Source organism: Trachypithecus francoisi, unplaced genomic scaffold, assembly GCF_009764315.1.
Source record: "Trachypithecus francoisi isolate TF-2019V2 unplaced genomic scaffold, Tfra_2.0 Lachesis_group1, whole genome shotgun sequence".
Classification (NCBI taxonomy): domain Eukaryota; kingdom Metazoa; phylum Chordata; class Mammalia; order Primates; family Cercopithecidae; genus Trachypithecus; species Trachypithecus francoisi.
This window is the reverse complement of record NW_022681454.1, coordinates 135,916,408-135,939,053: the sequence shown is the minus strand read 5'-3', so window position 1 is coordinate 135,939,053 and position 22,646 is coordinate 135,916,408. Positions and strand designations below refer to the sequence as shown.

The 22,646-nt window shown below is 39.6% G+C and overlaps 1 protein-coding gene across 15 annotated transcripts in view; it reads left to right on the top strand.

Moving 5' to 3' along the window:
- Positions 1-22,646, top strand: part of ELF2 (E74 like ETS transcription factor 2) — a 130,688-nt gene that overhangs the window by 92,964 nt on the left and 15,078 nt on the right. For 11 of the 15 annotated variants that reach the window (XM_033215286.1, XM_033215283.1, XM_033215285.1 and 8 more), the window contains one exon: positions 21,189-21,302. In XM_033215286.1, the coding sequence (XP_033071177.1) occupies positions 21,189-21,302 (114 nt within the window). Of the gene's footprint in view, positions 1-8,738; positions 9,287-21,188; positions 21,303-22,646 lie in introns of those variants that run through there. The other 4 variants (XM_033215290.1, XM_033215289.1, XM_033215288.1 and 1 more) reach the window with 4 other exon arrangements.

The following is a 22,646-nucleotide window of genomic DNA, read 5'->3' as shown; positions in this document are numbered from 1 at the left end:
TTACACAACAGTCTCATCTTCCTCCCTCCCAAATAAGCATCAAATTTAAATTGATTAATGTATATTTTCTTAGTGTGTTGAAGTTGTATGTCCTTTGTATAATTAAAATTTATATAAATAGTGTTATGTATCTTATTTTGTTTCCTACTTTTTAAAGTAAGCACTGTTCCTAATATCCTTGCGTGTTGCTTTGTGTTTCTCTTATTTGTTGCTCAAACTGCTGCAGAGTATTCCCTGTTAAACATCCACCACATTTTACCTTTCTACTTACCTTTCTACTTACTCGATAGTAAATAACCTTCAGTCCCTACTTTTATCCTCGTGCTGCATAACAAGCCACTCCAAAATTTATTGACTTGAAACAAGAACCATTTATTGTTTTCGTCAGACTTATGGGCTAGTTATGTGGCTCTGCTGTGATGGCTTTGGTCCTGTATCTAGGATCATCTGTGGATCAGCTGGGAACTAACTGGTCTAGGAGGGCCTTAGCTAGGACAACTCAGCCCTCCTTTTGTCTTTCCTGTTATCTTATTTCTTTTTCGTTTCTTAAGATGTTAGTTGCCAGGCGTGGTGGCTCATGCCTGTAATCCCAGCACTTTGGGAGGTTGAGGTGGTGGATCACCTGAGGTTGGGAGGTGGAGACCAGCCTGACCAACCTGGGGAAACCCCGTCTACTAAAAATACAAAAAATTAGCTGGGCATGGTGGCACATGCCTGTAATCCCAGCTACTCAGGAGGCTGAGGCAGAAGAATCCCTTGAACCTGAGAGGTAGAGGTTGCAGTGAGCCTGGGCAATGAGTGAAACTCCGTCCCCCCCCCCCCCAAAAAAAGTCAAGAACTCCAGTATTATGTTAAAGTGATATTTTAAAAGATTAATAATATTAATGGTCATCCCTGTTTTGTTCCTAATCTTGAAGGGAATGTATCTGAAGTTTAAACTTGAAATTGTTATAGTCTTTAGTATGTAATGTATATACCAACTTAAGGAATTCTCTTCTATTCTTTTGTTTTGTAACTATGAGTCCTATTGCGTGCTTTTTTGGCATTTGATAAGTCATTTTTCTCTTTTACTCTATTAATATGGTCAGTTGATGGATTCCCAGATGTTGAACTCTTGTAGTTTGAGGATAAATGTTACTCATCATTTTGCTTTGCGTTGCTTTAAGTTAAGGAGTCTTGGAATCTATTCATAAGTGAAGTGGAACCATAATTTTCTTTTCTTGTCTTTATCTGCTTTTGGAATCAAGATTACACTGGCTTATAAAATAATCCAAGTAGCTTTCACTTATTTTTATATTTTCTGCAAACAGCTTGTGTAAGTTAAGAATTAGTTTTGAAATTTGCTAAAATTTGCGTTAAAAATATTCAAGCCTGGGTTTTTTTTTTTTTTTTTTTTTTTTTTTCCGTGGAGGGAAGGTTTTGTATTGTGTTTTAATTTCTTTACTATTTACTATTCTATTCAATTTTGTGTGTGTGTGCCTACTGGGAATTTTATATACTTCTAGTAGTTTATATGTTTCATCCAGATGTCAACTTTAGTAGCATATAATTGTCCATAATACTATTTTATTATTATTATTTATAATTTTTTTTTTGAGACCAAGTCTCTGTTGCCCAGGCTGGAGTGCAGTGGCGCGATCTGGGCTCACTGCAAGCTCCGCCTCCCGGGTTCACGCCATTCTCCGGCCTCAGCCTCCTGAGTAGCTGGGACTACAGGCACCCGCCGCCCGGTCTGGCTAAGATTTTGTATTTTTTAGTAGAGACGGGGTTTCACCGTGTTAGCCAGGATGGTCTTGATCTCCTGACCTCTTGATCTGCTCGCCTCGGCCTCCTAAAGTGCTGGGATTACAGGTGTGAGCCAGTGCGCCCAGCCTATTATTATTATTATTATTATTATTATTTTTGAGACGGAGTCTGGCTCTATCGCCCAGGCTGGAGTGCAGTGTCACAATCACGGCTCACTGCAAGCTCTGCCTCCCGGGTTCACGCCATTCTCCTGCCTCAGCCTCCCGAGTAGCTGGGACTACAGACGCCCGCCACCACCCCCACCTTGTTTTTGTATTGTTTTTAGTAGAGACGGGGTTTCACCACGTTGCTCAGGCAGGCTGGTCTCAAACTCCTGACCTCAGGTGATCCCAAAGTGCTGGGATTAGAGGTGTGAGCCACCACGCCCGGCTCTATTTTATTTTTATTTATTTATTTATTTTTTAGCATTTTACTTTATTTTATTTCTGAGATGGAATGTCGCTCTGTTGCCCAGGCTGGAGTGCAGTGGCACGATCTCAGCTCACTGCAACGTCTGCCTCCCAGGTTCAAGCAGTTCTCCTGCCCCAGCCTCTGGAGTAGCTGGGATTACAGGCGTGCACCACCACGCCCAGCTAATTTTTGTATTTTTAGTAGAGACGGGGTTTCACCATGTTTGCCAGGCTGGTCTTGAACTCTTGACCTCAGTTGATCCAATCGCCTCACTCTCCCAAAGTGCTGGGATTACAGGAGTGAGCCACCACATCTGGTCTATTTTATTATTTTTAAATATCAATTGTATCTGTGGTTATTTCCCCCTTTTTGTTCCATATTATATATATACATATATATATATTCTCTATATGTATTCTATTTTCTTGACAATCTTTGCCAAAATCTGTTTATTTTATTAATCTTTTCAAAGTAATCTTCTGGTTTTGTGAATCTTCTTTATTTTTGAAAAGTATTATTTTCTGGCTAGGTACAGTGGCTCATGCCTGTAATCCCAACACTGTGGGAAGCCAAGGTGGGAGGATTGCTTGCATCCAGCAATTCGAGACCAGTCTGGGCAAATGATCCTCCCATCTCTACAAAAAATAAAAAATTAGCCAGGTGCGATGGTATACACTTGGAGTCCCAGCTACTTGGGAGGTTGAAGTGAGAGGTTCACTTGAACCCAGGAGGTTGAGGCTGCACTGAGTTGTGATAGCAGCACTGCACTCAGCCTGGGCAACAGAGGGAGACACTGTCTCAAAAACAAATTACTATATTCTATTTCATGCCTTTATAGAAAAATGGCCAAGGACATGAATAGTCAATTCACAGGGGAAATGTTAATGGTCAGTAAGTATATGAAAAATATTTATCCTTAATACTTAAATACATGCATGTTAATATGACAATGAAAAATTTCTTGTTACTCAACACATGGCAGAAATTTAAAAATTCAGCTTATATCTTGGATTGACAAGCATGTGAGAAAAATGGTAACTCTACCAAACCACTGGACTTGCATAGCCACTTTGGACAGAATTATGTCAAATTAAAATTGTACTTACAAGCTGAGTGTGGTGGTGTGTGTCTTAGCTACTCAGGAGACCAGTGGGAGGCTATCTTGAGACCAGGAGTTCAAGACTATCGTGGGCAACATGGCCAGACCCTCTAAAATTATTTTAAAAAATTAGCCAGGCATGGAATATGACTGTAGTCCTAGCTAAGTTAGGAGGCTGAGGTGGAGGGTCACTTGAGCCCAGAAGTTCAAGGCTGCAGTGAATTATGGTCATGCCACTATTCTCTAGCCTCAGTGACAGAGTGAGACCCATACCAAAAAAGAAAAAAAGAAAATGCTTATTTTATGACCTAGAAACTTTGTTTGTTGGTATATGATGTGGAGAGACTCTAGCATACATGTATAAGAAAACGTAATTTTTTTTTTGCAGAATTATTTATAAAAGTGAGAAATGGAAACTCTTTGCTAATGTGATGAATAACTTTATTAGATAATGTGATGAATAACTTAGATAAGTGATGAATAAAATGGGGTAAATGCATACATTGGAATACTTTGTAGCATTTAAAAAGCATAGCTATATTTACTTATACTGACATGGATAGAATGTAAATATGAATGTTAAAAAATACATTTTAGAATGGCATATGTAGTTTAATGTCATTTATGTACCCAGAGCATGTAAAATAATACTATATGTCATTCAGGGATACATACACAAACACATATGTACATATGTAAATATATATGCATGTACAAGTATAAAAAATAGAATGGAAGAATATACACTAAACTCATGATAGCAATTTCTCTGGAGAGATGGAAGGGGGTCTGGGGGTCGTATTCAAAAATGCCATCTTCATCTTTTATATGTTATTTCTTAGGGGGAAAACAATCTTACAGCATAAATGAGTAGTTGTAGGTTCTGGTTGAGAAGGGGATATGACTATGTTACATTATTTTTAGTAATTTCCTATATGGTTTAAATCCCCCTAAAAATGTATAAGAGATGAGTTCTTAAACTAGGAACATAGATGACTAAGTTTTCTAACCTGGTAAGATGATGGTTACTGATAGAGTAAATGAAATCTGTAGATAAAGGATCTTTAGTTATCTGTTGGTTATTCAAGTAGAGATGTTTATTATACAATTGGAAATTAGTACCTATATATTTTTTAAAAAGTAAATCAAGACTTGATATGCTGATTTTTGAATCAGTATAGTAATAGTATTGAAAGTCCTTGGCTAGGCGCGGTGGCTCACGCATGTAATGCCAGCACTTTGGGAGGCCGAGGTGGGCGGATCACCGGAGGTCAGGAGTTAGAGACCAGCCGACTAACATGGAGAAACCTCGTCTCTACTAAAACTACAAAATTAGCTGGGTGTGGTGGTGCATTCCAGTAATCCCAGCTACTCTGGAGGCTGAGGTAGGAGAATTGCTTGAACCTGGGAGGCGGAGGTTGCGGTGAGCAAAGATCGCGTCATTGCACTCCAGCCTGGGCCACGAGCGAAACTCCGTCTCAGAAAAAAAAAAAAAGAGAGAAAAAAAAGTCCTCGGTGGGGGTGGATAATACCACTCTAGAGGGAGAGAGTGGAGAATGAGGAGACAAGGTGGCTAAGGATCACACTTTGGGCGAAACAGTCATGTTTAACGGTGGTGTAGAAGTGGGTGAAGACAACTGAAAAGAAATAGGAAGAAACAAAGACAGTTTACTATCATGAAAATCAAACGAAGGGAAGGATTTCAGTAAAGGGGCAGTCAACAATATTTGGAGAAGCAGTAAGATGGAGACTGAGAAGAGGTCACTGGATTTGGCAATTAAAAACTCAGTATTGACATTTGAAGAATTTTTCAGTGGGTAGAGTTCAGAAAGTATTGTAAGAGAAGAAAAAATTAGTTAATCTAAATATTCCTTTTGGAATTAAATGAGATTTGACTAGTATATTTTCAGTTAAAATTTTTATTGTAAAAAAAAAGTTTTTTTTTTTAAAGAGAGAGTCTTGCTCTGTCTCCCAGGCTGGAGTGCAGTGGCATGATCTCGGCTCACTGCAACCTTCCTCTCCTGGGTTCAAATGATTCTCCTGCCCGAGTAGCTGAGACTACAGGCATGTGCCACCACATCCAGCTAATTATTTTATTTTTAGTAGAGACGGGGTGTCACCACATTGGCCAGGCTGGTCTCAAATTCCCAACCTCAGGTGATCCACCCGCCTCGGCCCCCCAAAGTGCTGGGATTACAGGCGTGAGCCACCGTGCCCAGCCTGTAATTTTTCATAAACATGCTAAACAAGAATTATATATGGGCCCTTGTAAAGTTTCACAAGAATTGCAAATTTTTTTCCAGTGGATTCAAGATACTACATATTCTTCGATGATAATAAAGAACTCAAACCCTTGAAATCAGTTGTCATAAATGTTGTTTATAGAGATAATTAACTATTTTAACTCATGTACATTTGGTGCTTAATAGATGCTATAAAAAGTTGCTTGTGCCCAGGCGCGGTGTCTCACGCCTGTAATTCCAGCACTTTGGGAGGCCAAGGCGGGCAGATCACGAGGTCAGGAGATAGAGACCATCCTGGCTAACACGGCGAAACCCTGTCTCTACTAAAAATACAAAAAATTAGCTGGGCGTGGTGGGGGTCGCCTGTAGTCCCAGCACTTGGGAGGCTGAGGCAGGAGAATGGCGTGAACCCGGGAGGCGGAGCTTGCAGTGAGCTGAGATCACGCCACTGCACTCCAGCCTGGGCGGCAGAGCGAGACTCCGTCTCAAAAAGAAAAGAAAAAACGTTGTCTGTCTAACACCCATAGAGGAGACTAGCTGCAGGGCTGGGCACAAATCCTGCCTGTAATCCCAACACTTTGGGAGGTCAAGGCAGGAGGATTGCTTGAGGCAAGGAGTTGACGACCAGCCTTGATAGACCCTGTTTCTGTAAATAAATGAATTAATTAATGACTAGCTGCAATACTTAGCTGACAGTCTTCTAAGAGTGGCTGCTAAGAATTGAACGGAATGGTTTGTCTAGTATAAATCATAAAGCGAAGAATCAACAAGTCTCAAGGAGAGCCTGGCCCAGGGATAAGTTAAAATGCAAAAAACATGAACCTAAGTCAGATCACACCTAAGCTAAGTACGTATCAGAAACAGTACATACTGGATCCTTACTCATCAGAGGATTTTCATGGTTGTACATATGACAGAAAGACTTACAATAAAGTTACTTTTAGGAGTTATGATCCTCTGAGAATCTAAAATTAGCCATAGTCCTTTTCCTCAGAAAAAATACACATTTCATTAACAAAAATTTGCCTCTTTGAACCCCTATTAAAAATGTATGCCTTATGAAGGCTTTTATAATTATAAATAATTTAACATCCTTGGGTGGTAATTATACCCACTGTATATACACCCTATTATTTAATTTCATATATAAGCAGTCTTGTGTATCATACTGTCTCTAAGACTTTCACCCTTGGTGGGTGGGGAATTTTGTATGAATTGAGAAGGCTTAATTTCTTCCTTTTGTTACATAATTTAGTGCTACCAGCTTAATAAACACCTACAACAGAAACTTGCTTAAAGTAAGTACTGGATAATAATTTGTTGAATAAATGAATTAGTTTATGACTATGGGTTCGAACATCTTCATTTTAATAATACTTTATAAAACCTGACTATTAAATAAATCAGTAACATAAAAAGATCAAATAGACATTTAAACAGTAGTATAAAATATATGAAATAATTCATCTTTTTTCTTTGTACATCTGTAGACTGCACTTCTGTAACTATTGTCTATTTTCTGATGTTGACAGACCAGACTCTACTTGGTGCTCTTAAATTACGTGATTCCAACTTGTCCTTCACAGACATATTTTTCTTATGGTTTTCTTGACCCTGTTTTTTCCCTAAACATGCTCAAGATACCAACTTTGAATTTCATTGTTGTATGAGAAAAAGTTAAGATAGCTTGGCCTCTTCCTATTCTCGCATTATTCACTTCTCAAAACTTTTTTCTTCCATTTTTCTCTCTTAACTTCCCATTGCTTTACCTTTGGCATTAAAAAAAAAACAACCATTTTGCAGTTTATAATACTATAAATATAATAGTAGTAACATGGATTTAACTTTTATCTTTTTATAACTTCTAAATTTTATAGAAGACTGTTTTGTAAGAGTTTTGACCTTGAAGCAATAAGATACTTTGTAAACTTTGTTAAGTAACTTCTTGGGCCTCAGTTTCCCAATGTGTAAAGTGAAGAAGTGGACTAACTCTGTGGTTCTCAAATAACTAGCTGTAGTGCAGTGGTGCGATCATAGCTCACTACAACCCGAAACTCCTGGGCTCAAGAAAACGGCTGGCTTCAGACTTGAGTCCCTAGGTGCACAGGCCCATCACAATGCCCAGCTAAGGATGATGCTTACTTTAAACTGATTGGCAATAAAATACAAAAGCTACCATGTAGTTCATTTTGTCCCATACATGGCAGGTTTACCTAATTCAAGAAAGAGATCCTTATTTAAAGAGGAGTTGTTTTTTGGAAATAGCATGTAGGTTCTTTTTTGGGAGAGTGAGGATCATGGTGATAGGGGTAGGGTAAAAGGACCAAGAGAATAAATGAATATTAGGATAAATGAGAAAAAATAGTCATGGGTTATGTAAATCCATTCTCATGCTGCACTCAGGTTGGGCAAGATTTTATGAAATGATATCGCTTTAATGTTACCACTGAAAACTTTTTTTCTCTACACAGTTAATTCGGATCATAAAAATTGTCACCTTAAATTTGTAACTGCCAGATCTTTTTGTTTATTCAGCAAATACTGAGCACTTACTCTGTAGGAGGCACTGTTCCTTTATGTAAGTTTTGTGTGCCAACAACTTTAGGATAACCCTTTGTTTCAAACAATTTATGTATTATGAAATTCTGAAACCAGGGAAGCATTTTAATGAAGCGTCATTCGTCATTATATTGGTTTGATTTCTTGTGTTCAGTAAATTTAGTCATTAAATTGGCGATTTATCTCCCTCGTCCATTGTATTTTAATATGTATTTGTAATAAGGTTTTCAGCAAGAATTTTTTTTTTGTGAAGTAAATGACAACATAAATTTGTTTCCAAATGAACCAAACAGAAATGAAAGGGTACATGAATTTCATGATTAGCATATTAGGGGAGTCTAATCTCCAGAGGTTGGTGTGTTCTACTAAGTACCCGTTTAATGTGCTCTTTGACACTTCTGTTAAGGGAAAAGGACGAAGTTGGTCTCGGAAAGTTGGGAACTCCTTACTTTCCAAGTAAAGGTTTCAGAATATGTTCTAGGTATGACTTTTTTGTTGGTGTTCCTGTGTTAAAGTGCAGATGTTTCAAGTGAACTGGTTACGTGTTGCATAAGGTTTGAAAAAGCCAAAAGAAGTTAAATAGCCACCTTTATTTACAGCTGCAGGACTAGGTACTAGATTGCTTCCAGGAAGAAAATATGATTAATGGCTCTTTTCCAGAGGGGGGACAATTGCAGACTTTTCTTCCGCAGAGCGTGAAATGTGCCTCTTCCTGCCGAGGGGCTGTGTCCTCGCGCGGCTCCCGGAGCCGTTTCCCAGCCTCAGGTGTCTCTCGCTGCAGGCTGCTGCCGCTCTCCGGAGCGAGCGTCCGGGACTTCCTGTCTGGGCGCGGGGCGGAAGGATCGCGTTGCCAGCTGGGGCGGCCGCCACAGCCGCCGCCGCCGCCGCCGCCACCGCCTCTGCCCCTGCCGTTAGGTGGTGGGGTTTCTCAGCCCGGCGGTGGGAGGCGGGCCGGCCTCGGCTTCCTGTCGGAGGACGCGCAAGGATCCGGGCGTCGGAGTGTGTGCGAGTGCGTGAGTGTGTGTCGGTCGCACGGCGTGTGTCTCCGGCCGCGGGTTCCGCCTCCTCCCCTGCCGCCGCTGCTCACGGTGTAAGTCAATGTGAAGCAGCAGCTCCAGCCCCGGGATAAACATGGCGACGTCTCTGCATGAGGGACCCACGAACCAGCTGGATCTGCTTATCCGGGCCGGTAAGGACAGGGGAACTTTTCTCCCGTGCATCGGTGCAGCAGGAGAGGGGGTGCACAGAAGGCGGGTGACTCCCCTGTAGCAGTCTGTGCTGGGGGTACAGTGTCCACCTCACAGTCACTGGGGCGGCTGGGGGAAAGGGGGGAGTGAATGAAGTAATGGAGGCGACGAATCAGGAAGTGATCACCTTGGAGAGTAACCTGCCTCGAATCCGGCGCTGTCGCTTCAGGGTGGGTTCGGCGAGCAGCAGCAGCAGCTGCCGGGCGGAGCGCTGGCAGCGGGTGCTGGAGAACGGAGCCGCGGTTAAGTTGGGGACTCGGGGGCGGACGAGTTGTGCGCTTCACCCCAGTTGCTGAGGAACCAGGAAGTGAGTGAGGCTGTTGTCTCTCGGCTGCGCCTGCCACGCTGTCTGGCCGGAGAGGCCGCTACTGCCCGCGGTCGGGGGCGGCGGGCTTCTCCAGGGAACGCTCGCCACCCCCGCTCGGTTCTCCCTTCAGACTTCGTCCACAATTCTATGACTTCCGCATGGACCAGGCAGCCAGGGGCGATGTCCGGTGGACCGATACCCGCCAAAAAAAAAAATGCTCTGACCCTCCCTCCTCCGCACATTCCCACCTTATGCAGTCTCGGGAGTAACGGTCCTGGACAGGGTCACTTAATAATGTTGAGTAACCGGGATGATGTTCAGGGGCCCGCCTCCCTTTGCTCATTTAATGGGTGACTGTAAAGAAACTAGGTTTATGCCCCTTCCCTCGTGGGTTTTTTTTTAGGGGGAGAATGGGAAGAACACAGAATATATTTGTACCCCTGACCTGGAGGGTTCGGCGTCAGAGAAGAACATTTATTTTTGTAAACAGTGGGTGAATGTTAAGGAGCGAGGCGGGAGGGAGGGAGTCTTGGCCCTAGGGAAGTCTCAGCACGGAATTGCCCCCTTCCCCCCTCCCCCCAAACCTCCCACCACAGCGGAAGCGCCTCGGAAAGGACAGAACGGACGGGATTGACAGGCCTCTGGTTCCAATCTGCTCTCTGAGGTGTTCCAAATTAGAACGTTGATTTCTGGGGGCGGGACTACGGGCCCGCGCTGGGCCAATGAAGATTGGGCGGGAGTGAAGCTGACAATGTACGCATGGAATTGGAGGGAAGAGGAGTGTAAACACGGAAGTGGCCGCAGGAGTGGGGGATGTGCGGCGCCACTGCTGCAGCGGAAGGGCACGGACTTAAGTTACATAGAAAAAGAAGCTTTGCTTAATAGCAGACAGCGCAGTGAGGGTTCTGAATCGATGTAGCACTGCTTGAATACTGTTTACTTACTGTAATAGTAAGCATACATGTTCCTTTTCCCGGTTCCTATTTCATATTGCCATGGATGGGAAGTGGACGATGAGAAATATTCAGGGAACACAGTAATTCTGTAAAAGATCTTGACAGTTTTCCATCCATTGTTTTTAGGTAAGGGACTTGAAATTAGTAGTTTGCCTGGCAAAACTCTGTGACTCAGTTCTTTTGGGGGAAATCATGAACACACGTGTATCCCAAGTTAACGGAAGCGCTCTAGGTTCAAAGTCTGAAATAATATATAGGTATTAAATACCACGCAGTGGTGACCAGTCTTTTATTCTATAAAATGTAATAATATGTATTTCAGAGGTTCCAAAGGAAAATACAGTTTACTGGGTAGTGTTTAAAACATCTGTTTGACAGTTGCTTTCTGGTTAGAACAAGAACTTAAGTTTTAGTAAGAGAGCACAATGAGAACTTAATTCCTTTGTATATATTGTCCATTACTACAATATGAATTAAGGGATGGAAGTTTTGGCTTTATATTATTGGTACTAATGATACATGAAGTTGTGGGGTCAATGATATTTCTGTGATTATTGAATATGTACAGTTCAAGACATGTTGTTTCCAGTAGCTGCGAACGCTCAGAAAGAACCTTAGAATGCCCTTGCATCAAAACTTTGAAAGATACTATAAAGGTAGGAGGGCTTAACTTTGCCATTGGAAAGTCTTTTTTCATAAGCTTTTGGAATTACCAGTGAAACTGAATATGGCCTGTAGATATTTTCCTTGGAGTGTATATGTGTGTGTATAAAAGACTGTCTTTGGTTTGAAAAGACAAAAGTTTTGTCTTCCTTTGATAAAGGGGTTTCAAAAAGTTAAGTGCTGTTTTCCAGCTCTACTGCATTTCTGTACTATATGGGAATCTTAAAGTTTAAGATAATAATGTTTTGTAAATAATATGTTTTACATACAATTATTTTCAAGTTATCTCCCCAATTAAGTTCATGTAATCTGAAGCTCCCTTACAAGCCTTATTTTAGAAGGAAACTTGAGAGAGGTTTGCTCATTTACCCAAGGTTTATTCAGTGTGTTAAAAGTTTGGGAGGAATAGCACATATAATAAACATAATAAGTGAAAAGAAAAAAAGAGTTTGGGAGGAAAGATGGCCCAGAAGATTAGGAATCATGATTCTAAATTTTTATTGCTGCCAATTTTCAATAGCATTGGTAGGATAATGTTTCTAAAGTTTGTGTTTGTGTAATGGACAGAATACCTTTTTATCTCCTTGAGGGAAGTCATCAAGTGTGAGAGAGAATTCGTCCTCACAAAGATTTTACAGTCTGGGGAGACACGTGAAAATCTATATAATGTATAAATGTAAAAAATAGCTCCAGTGATTGCTGTAATGGGTTGATGATTAGTGTAGAATGGTATTTATACAACTTCTAGAGGAGATAAGCTTTAGGTTAATATTTTCAGCATAACTTGTTTCTTTTTTTTCTTTTTTCTTTTTTTTTGTGAGACGGAGTCTCGCTCTGTTGCCCAGGCTAGAGTGCAGTGGCCCGATCTCAGCTCACTGCAAGCTCCGCCTCCCGGGTTTACGCCATTCTCCTGCCTTAGCCTCCCGAGTAGCTGGGACCATAGGCGCCCGCCACCTAGCCCTGCTAGTTTTTTGTATTTTTTTAGTAGAGACGGGGTTTCACCGTGTTAGCCGGGATGGTCTCCATCTCCTGACCTCGTGATCCGCCCGTCTCGGCCCCCCAAAGTGCTGGGATTACAGGCTTGAGCCACCGCGCCCGGCCAAGCATAACTTGTTTCTAAGCAAGTATATAACACTTAATATTATCACTGTTGCTACACATGTTAAGGTAGCTGTTAAGCTCTAATATACTTTTGATTTTATTTTCTTCCTTTAGAGGCATTATCATGTATGCATTCCTTTAGCTATAAACATGCTGCCAGAGGAGTCTTGAGTAAAGGATGAAATAAATAAAGTTATTTATTAAAACTCACTGTCATTTTACAAAGTATGTTTGTAGTAAAGTCTCGAAATACTTTAGAAAACTTTCATGGACAATATGATATATGAGAATGAGCCTTGACCCTGAAGAGTTGAGGATCTATATCTAGCTGTCACTAAACTAGCTAGTGACTTAACCTCTTTAGGGCTTCATTTTCTCTTGGAGGACAGGGTTGACTAGATGATTCCTAATGACTTTTAAAGCTCTAAAATAAGTGGCTTGGAAGTACTTAATGGAAAGGTAAGGCTTCTCCTTGGGTTTTTTTTTTTTTTTAATATTACACCATGTGAGTGAATATGTCTATATGTTCGTTATGTAATTGGGAGGTTAACTTTTTTTATCCAGTCTTTGAAAATAAAAATGTGTGCCAAATTGTAACTTGAGGCTCTTCATATGTTTAAGTCTGTAATATGGTTTATTTACTAATTTAGGCTTATTTCTAGTGTATATAGCTTAATATAGGAAAAAACAAATGTCTAGCATTGTTACTTTCCTAATATTTATGTGAAAGTATGGTATAGGTACAGTCTGGATTTTCTGGAAGATTTCTGCCTTATTCTCTAGTATACCTTCCTTGACTTTTTTCTTTATTTGTCTTTTCTTATTTTATTTTTTTTTTCACATTTGCGAAATAAGGTAACCAGAAGTTTTGGTGAACAATGCAGTTATTAAATGAAGGTGAAATTTTTCTGGAAAGTTAGCCTAAATATTTTCACTGACAAAACCTATTATTAAAGTTGATTATGAAATTGAAATCATTTCTGATTTATTGTAAATTGGAATATGTAGTCTCAATCTTGAAAAGATCAAATTGAAAAAAATTTAGCAGTATGAAAAAAAGTTAAAAGCAGTATGTGAATAGATGCATTAAAATGAAACTCAAGGAATGACACTGGTTTTCTTTTTAAAAAGCTCATTTGGGCCAGGTGCAGTGGCTCACGCCTGTAATCCCAGCACTTTGGGAGGCTGAGGCGGCGGATCACAAGGTCAGCAGATCGAGACCATCTTGACTAACACGGTGAAACCCCGTCTCTACTAAAAATACAAAAAATTAGCTGGGCGTGGTGGCGGGCGCCTGTAGTCCCAGCTACTCGGGAGGCTGAGGCGGGAGAATGGCGTGAACCCGGGAGGCGGAGCTTGCGGTGAGCAGAGATCGTGCTACTGCATTCCAGCCCCGGGACAGAGCGAGACTCCGTCTCAAAAAAAAAAAAAAAAAAAAAACTCATTTGCAAAGGAATTTAAGAAATTACCCTTCACAAATCATTGCAGCATTGGTACTAAAATTCATGTAAAAACTGAGTTACATGGTCACATCAGTCCGTGTGTAAATAGCCAGTCAGAATCATTCAACATAAAACTATTTTAGAAACAAATTTGGTTGGTGGAGAAGGGCAGGCAGCAGAATGTTTTTGGTAACTATTTAAAATGATTCCTCGTGTTTGGTAATTGTGTAAAATGATTGATTCCTTGTGACATCTATAGCAAAATGTTCAAAAAGATGCAAAGAAATGCTTAAGAAAAGCTTTTTTAAAAACTATATGTGAGTAGACAAATACTGTTTAACTTATAGAATCGTAATTGTTCTTTCTTATTATTATTTATTTTACTTTTCGAGATGGAGCCTTGCTCTGTCGCCCAGCCTGGAGTGCAGTGGCACAATCTTGGCTCACCTCTGCCTTCCAGGTTCAAGTGATTCTCCCACTTCAGCCTCCCAAGTAGCTGGGATTACAGGCGTGAGCCACTACGCCCGGCTAATTTTTGTATTTTTAGTAGAAACGGGGTTTTACCGTGTTGGCCAGGCTGATCTTGAAATCCTGACCTCAGGTGATCCACCCACCTTGGCCTCCCAAAGTGCTGGGATTATAGGCGTGAGCCACAGCTCCCAGCCTCGAATCATAATTTGTCATCTACACACTGATGTTTATGTTTAGAAGCTAAAACTTATATAAGCTTGGGGATAGAATTTGGTTGTTATTAATTACAGTTGATTATGAAGTACAGCTGCGCTTCTCAAAAACCAAACGCTCTGACCTGGATTCCGGGAGTCCCAAGAGCCTTTCACAGGATCTGTAAAGACAAAATTGTTTTGAAAATAATACTAAGACATTATTTACCTTTTCACTTTCAAAAGTGTACAGAGGAGTTAGGAGCTATGTATAGATGGGTTATTCCAATAGATTGAAAGAGGAAGGAGAATCCACCTGCCTTCTATTAAATCAAGTATAGTAGGATTTGCAAAAATATATAAAACAAAGTTACTCACTTTTTGTTTTTTTAAAGTTATTTTTGGCCAGGCATGGTGATTCATGCCTGTAATCCCAGCACTTTGGGAAGCCAAGGCAAGAGGATCTTTTGAGCCTGGGAGTTTGAGACCAGCCTGACGACATACTGAGACCTCCGTCACTTAAAAAAAATAAAAATAGCTGGTTGTGTTGGCGCATGCCTGTGGTCCCAGCTACCTGAGAGGCTGAAGTGGGAGGATCACAGCCAGGAAGTCTAAGCTACAGTGAACCATGATCATGCCACTGCATTCCAGGCTAAGCAACAGAGCAAGACCTTGTCTCAAAAAAGTTATTTTTCATAAAAAATATTACTTGTGTTTGCAGTAATGGATGTATTATTTTAAATGAATTAATAATTTTGAAGTTTTCTTTGTAATTTCAAATATGATAAATACAGATAAAATCTCTTTGAGGTCTTCAGTATTTTGAGTGTAAAAGTGTCCTCTGATAAAAAAAGGTTGGAGGATAGCTGAATTACAGTGTTCTTTAGGTCTGTACTATAAGGAAGCCACTAGCCACATGTATTTGAGTACTTAAAATGTAGCTAAGAAACTCACTTTTAAATTTTAATTAATTTAAACTCAAAAACAAGCAGTGGGAAACTTCCTTATATTGATTACACATTGAAATAAAATATTCAATGTCCTGGGTTAAATGAAGGTATTAATTTCTCCTTTGCTTTTACAAATGTAGCTACTGGAAAATTTAAAATTATATGTGGCTTTTATTTTTATCAGACAGCTCTGGTTTAGAAAATAATTTCTGGTTGATTTCATCTTGCAGAGGGCAGTTTGCTCTCCCCCTCTGAGAGTGTTGAAAAAAAGAAAAGCCATTCTTTTTTTCTTTTTATACTTTATAATGCAAGTATATTGATTAAAAAGTCAAGGGGGAAAAGGTAAAGATGGAGTGTTCCAGACCTTTAATTACCTTTTCCACCTTTTCATTGCATTCTTCATTTACCTATTACTGGTATTGCTTTGGGGCTTTAGAGGATAAGTAGTGGTAAATCAGTACTGTAGTTGAGTGAAGACCTTGTACTGTTAGTTTATAGTGTTGCTTATAGGGGAATACCACTATCACCTAATGAAGTGTTTTCTAGTTTTTTTTCACTGCTCTCAAACTAAATTGCTACTAAATTTTATTTTTGACTTGAGAACATTTTTATGAACTAGATCCATTGCCAGCATTCTGTTATGCAAAGCTGAGAGGTATGCCTCTTGTCAGACTTAATTACCAAGTTTGGTATTTTGTAACAGCTGTTGAGTGAGTCTGGAATAGTCTGCAGTACCATACAAACACCAGTTGATTAGAAAGATAGAAATGGAACAAGAAGATATTTACCAATATTAAATGAAGGTATGAGCAAATATTATTTTTGGTACTGTAATAAAAAGTAAAACAGTTCTTGAAATTTATTTCAAGGGGGATTGACCAACAATGTCCACTACCAGTGGTAACTAGAAAATGATACCTGTCAGACTACTTTTAGCTCCATTTTTCTATTTTTAAAATGAGTTATTTATTTTTTCCTTCCATAAATTTCGTAGATATAGAAAGATACCAGTAAGTCAAGTTTTAAGTAAGATAAGGAATTCTACTTTTCAGCTCTTACTTTGATGGCACAACACTGTTAAATTCATGCTTATTCTTTTTTTTTTTTTTGAGATGGAGTCTCGCTCTGTCACCCAAGCTGGAGTGCAGTGGCCAGATCTCAGCTCACTGCAAGCTCCGCCTCCCGGGTCCACGCCATTCTCCTGCCTCAGCCTCCCGAGTAGCTGGGACTACAGGCGCCCGCCACCTCGCCCGGCTATTTTTTTGTATTTTTTTTTAGTAGAGACGGGGTTTCACCGTGTTAGCCAGGATGGTCTCGATCTCCTGACCTTGTGATCCGCCCGCCTCGGCCTCCCAAAGTGCTGGGATTACAGGCTTGAGCCACCGCGCCCGGCCAATTCATGCTTATTCTTAAGAAATGTGCAAAATTATAGCTGAAATTTTATTTGAATTATTGATCTGAACAAAAGAGCATTTTTTTGAATTATAGAAACAAGTAGGAGAAATATTTCTTAAATTTCTGTTGTAAAAAGTTAATTATGTAAACAAAAATAAAAAGATAGTGCTTACTTTTACAAAATGTGTTAAGTTTTGGAAACTGGCATTAGTACATTATTATAAATTGATCTGAGAATAGGCTCTTAGATTTTTGTGTTTTGCATTATTTTAGTTAGTAAATAAAAATGACGAGATAAAATTAGTAAGCAGCAAAAAAGTAATCAGTGTTCCTCTTAACATGCTTTTAACTTACAAAGTAAGTTTATTTGACATTTTTATTTAGTTTTGAAATATCTTCCATTTATGTTTTTGATGCTCTCTGAACTATAGATGGAGCGTTCTAAAATCCAAAACTTTGAGCACTGATGTGACACTCAAAGGAAATGCTCATTAAAGCGTTTTGGATTTTTAGATTTGGGATATTCAGCTGGAAATATATAGTGCAGATACATTGTTTTTAAATTCGAAATCTGAAACACTTCTGGTCCTAAGGGCATGCCCAACCTATAGTAGTATAAGCTTCATGAGGCCGGCGATCTGTTCACACATGTGTCAGGTTTATAGCACAGGGTCTGGGCACATGGTAAATGTCAGCAACCATTTGTCAGTTGTACATAGAGTATTAGATCTTCTGGCTGGTAACTTCATAGGTAATTGATGTTTATTTTATGTTCTCATCCTAAATTTAAAGTATGAATGAGTAAATTTTCTAAGTAAGTGTATGTATTTTACTCTAAATATAAAATATTTCTGAGATATATTATGTTGAATTTTAGGGGGGAAGGGGAAATCGAGGTCAGAAATATGTGCAAAAATTACACCTTGAAGAAGAAACTTCCATTGACATAACAATTTTAATAACACAAAATCATGGTTTTGAAAATGTGCCTCAAACTACCTAAGAATTCAGGGCACGTAATATGTAAGTAACTGTTAGGCAAATTTCATTTTGTTTATAAGCTGAAACATTAAAAAATCTGGTAAAATTCTCTTGCTGTATTATTATTGAATACTTGAAGCTCTGATTTTAATATGGTAAAGTTTTAGGGTGTGTCTTAATATAATTACATAAGGAATTAGTTTACCCAGGATAGTTTATTAATAGCACCTAAGACAAGAGCTAAACTGCAACACAAGCAGACTTTAAAGAGAATGCTTGCTAGAATAAATTTTAAAAACTGGAGAATTTGCTTTTCAAGGTTTTTTTTCCTTAGTGTATGTGAGTATTGTAGGGAGGCATTTTGAAAAAAATAATTGAGAAAAATAAGTGAGTATAATAATCTTATATTTAATAATGCTAAGTTTTCTTAAAGTTGAACTACACAGGCTGATTGAATCCTTTGCTTCAGTGAAGCTGCAGATAAGAGTAAGCAGGGTCACCTAAAGATAGATTTACTTAGAGGTTTGGCTGCCTCTCTGGAACCATTTAGCTTTGAACAGATTTCCATAAATGGAAAGAGCAACTGGAGAGACCCAGTACCTTGTGGATGATGTGCAACAGGTGGTAAAACAGTCATTGGGTTTTTGAAATAAATGCTTTCCAAATGACTGTTGTTTAAGACTGAGGCTTTAGCATTTAGGGAACTTTGAGACTAACTGGATTTTTTCCCCCCAATTAAAAGTTTCCTGGAAACAGTTTTAAAAGATTCATATCGTTAGTGTGTATTGCTTATGAATTTGTAATATGACTTTATGAAATTTGTATAAACATTTACTTTTAGTTCCTTTAGGGGACAGCTTAGAAAAATCTGTCAAGTAGAGACTCTTAAATATTCATGTTTCAGAACCTCTTTTTTTTTTTTTTTTTTTTTTTTTTTTTTTTTGAGACGGAGTTTCGCTCTGTGGCCCAGGCTGGAGTGCAGTGGCCAGATCTCAGCTCACTGCAAGCTCCACCTCCCAGGTTTACGCCATTCTCCTGCCTCAGCCTCCCGAGTAGCTGGGACTACAGGCGCCCGCCACCTCGCCCGGCTACTTTTTTTTTTTTGTTTTTTTTAGTAGAGACGGGGTTTCACCGTGTTAGCCAGGATGGTCTCGATCTCCTGACCTCGTGATCCACCCATCTCGGCCTCCCAAAGTGCTGGGATTACAGGCTTGAGCCACCGCGCCCGGCCTCAGAACCTCTTACCAAAATAACTATTCAATATTTTAAATCAGGATGTGAAATTAATATATTTTTAAGATAATAACATTTGTTCTTGAATTGCTGATTTTCCTGTAAGGTCAGTGGGTTGTCCTTAATTCAGTACATAAAAGAAATATCTGCCTGGCATGATGGCTCATGCCTGTAATCCCAGCACTTTGAGAGGCCGAGGCTGTTGTATCACCTGAGGCCAGGAGTTCGAAACCAGCCTGGCCAACATGGTGAAGCCCCGTCTCTACTAAAAATACAAAAATTAGCCGGGCATGGTGGCATGTGCCTATAATCTCAGCTACTCAGGAGGCTGAGGCAGGAGAATCTCTTGAACCTGAGAGGTGGAGGTTGCAGTGAGCCGAAATCATGCCACTGCACTCCAGCCTGGGCAACAGAGCGAGGCTCTGTCTAAAAAAAAAAAAAAAAACTGCATGTCTGCTCCATGAAAAGTCTATGTTGGGAACCATGGCATATGTAAGGATTGGTTAAGCTAGCCCCCCAGACCTCAAGAAGTTTACAGTCTTATAGGAATGATAAGAAATTATCATATTCTTGCTCTATGAAAGAGGAAGTTGAAGTTTGATAGAGATTAAGTTGCTTACCTCAGGTAACAGAAATAAGTGGCAGAGACTGGAACCCAAGCTGTTGGACCTGAAAGCCCAAACCACTGCTGTACACATTGTTTACAAGTAACATAATCAGCAAAGCATAAAGGAAGTGCTAGAAGAAGAGAAATACAAAGGGTGGTAGAATTTGAAGGCTTCGTGGGAAGAGTAAACTCTTAAGAAAAAGTCTTAGGTTAAAACCCACTGAGGCTCTGAAGAGAGCAAGGTTAATTTTAAAGAAAGTTCCCAAGTACTCTGGCGGTAAATCTAATGCATGTTGTTATCCATCTTTAGGCAGCTGTGCCTGGAGAGTACAGTCGTCCCTCAGTATACCTGGGGTATTGGTTCCAGGATGCCTCCTCCACCTGGCAGATACTAAAATCCTAGAATGTGCAATCAAGTCCCTTATACAAAATGAAAATGCTGTAGTATTTACATTGTATTTTTAATTGTTGTATTTTTTTTATTGCCTCTCCCTCCCCCGCAATTTTTTTTTTTTTTTGAGGCGGAGTCTCACTCTGTCGCCCGGACTGGAGTGCAGTGGCCAGATCTCAGCTCACTGCAAGCTCCGCCTCCTGGGTTTACGCCATTCTCCTGCCTCAGGAGATCGAGACCATCCTGGCTAACACGGTGAAACCCCGTCTCTACTAAAAATATTTTCAATCTGAGGTTGGTTGAATCTGCTGATGCGGAACCCTTGGATATGGAGGGCTTACTCAGTCATTCAAGAGCGTCTGTAAGAATTGAATTAATTGATTAAATTAAATTAACTTGGCATGATACATCAAAATACGTAATTGCCCTCACAGAGTTGTTAATCTACAACCAGCCTCTCCCTGCCCCTTCTTCCCTTCCTACAAGTTAGTATTGGCCTAAAATTGATGCAGGGTTCAACTTTCAAGGATCTTTCTTTGTTTTCATTTGAGTAAGATTCAGAAACTTCTCAGTAATTTCTTTTGTTGTTGTTTTGAGAGTCTCACTCTGTCGCCCAGGCTGCAGTGCAGTGGTGCGATCTCGACTCACTGCAACCTCTACCTCCTGGGTTCAAGCAATTCTCCAGCCTCAGCCTCTCGAGTAGCTGGGAATTAACAGGTGTGTGCCACCACGCTCAGCTAATTTTTGTATTTTTTAGTAGAGACGGGGTTTCACCATGTCGGTCAGGCTGGTCTTCAACTCCTGACCTCAGGTGATCTACCCTCTTTGGCCTCCCAGAGTGCTGGGATTACAGGCGTGAGCCACCGTACCTGGCCAACTTCTCAGTAATTTCTAATCAATGTCATTGGTTACTTTATAATCAACATTCATTTTATATCGGTATTCATTTTATAAAATGTAGATACTAGCTTTTTAAAAATTATTTCTGTAATTTATATAGACAAATAGATATCAGTGGCTTAGAGTTACTCATGTGTTATTTTATATTTATTTAGTTTTCATTTCTCTTTCAGGAGTGAATGTTTTTTTCTTAGTAATATGTTTTAGTCATGTGTTTAGTGTATTTTTAATTGAGTAGAACTTATTTTTCCTCCAGTGGAAGCATCAGTTCATAGCAGTAATGCACACTGTACAGATAAGACAATTGAAGCTGCTGAAGCCCTGCTTCATATGGAATCTCCTACCTGCTTGAGGGATTCAAGAAGTCCTGGTATGTGAACTGTTCATTCTTATGTTAAACGTGTCATATTACTTCATATGTCTAAAATAAAGTTTTGTTTTTTTAATCCAAGGGGATTGTTGGGAATTCTCAAAGATACCTTATACATGAATATATGACAGCAGTAATTGAACTTTATTTGTCAAGGCCTCCAAGTCTTAAATACTTAATTTTCATAACAAAGGATACAGAAAATACCCGCTATAGGTAGACAAATATTTATTTATTTATTTATTTATTTGAGAGGGAGTATCGCTCTGTCACCCAGGCTGGAGTGCAGTGGCCGAATCTCAGCTCACTGCAAGCTCCGCCTCCCGGGTTTACGCCATTCTCCTGCCTCAGTCTCCCGAGTAGCTGGGACTACAGGCGCCCGCCACCTCGCCCGGCTAGTTTTTTGTATTTTTTTAGTAGAGACGGGGTTTCACCGTGTTAGCCAGGATGGTCTCGATCTCCTGACCTCGTGATCCGCCCGTCTCGGCCTCCCAAAGTGCTGGGATTACAGGCTTGAGCCACCGCGCCCGGCCGACAAATATTTATTAAATAGCTATTTATACTGTAATGTCTATTTCCTTAACTCTAGGCAAGTTATAAGCCTTCATAGTCCTTCATAGTATAATAGATGGGAGCAGTTGCCTGTTAGGACCACTTTCAATCCTTTATTCAATGATAAACAGGCAGTAACTCCAGAGAACCACACATGGTAGAGAGAGAAGGGAACTTTTGCCATATTTTTCACACATTCTTCAGATTGTGAGTTTTTATTTTTTTGTGGTCCCTCTTAGTCTTTAAGAACAACTTTGATATTCATTTTGTACAATTCTGATTTGTCCTAAATTTAATGCCTAAATGTTAATTTGACTTGATACAAAAAGACTGGCTCACCTTCTCGTTGGGATTTACCATAAGAGCAACCATACTTCTTAATTTGAATAGAATCCTGTGTATTACTCAGAGATATGAGAATAAATTTGCAGCATTTTTGGTCAATCTATTAATCTAAGATAGTATGTATTAAGTGTATCTCTTAATTGAAATAGAAATGTCTTGTCTTGGTTATTTGTGCATATTCGAAGGAAGCCAGAGCAACATTATTGTATGTGCTAGAATACAAGATAACAATCTGTACCTACTGTTTTGGTGACTAAAACATCAGGATGCTTACATTAAATAAAACTTTAAATACTGAAAGGTAATATTTCTTGTCTGTAATGAGCAAGATTTCCTTTTCATATTCTAAAATGAACTATAGGTGCTTATGTTTTACTGAGTACATATTTACAAATCTTTGAAATTTTGAGCCACATATTACCTGTTAAAAAATAATGATGGCTGAGT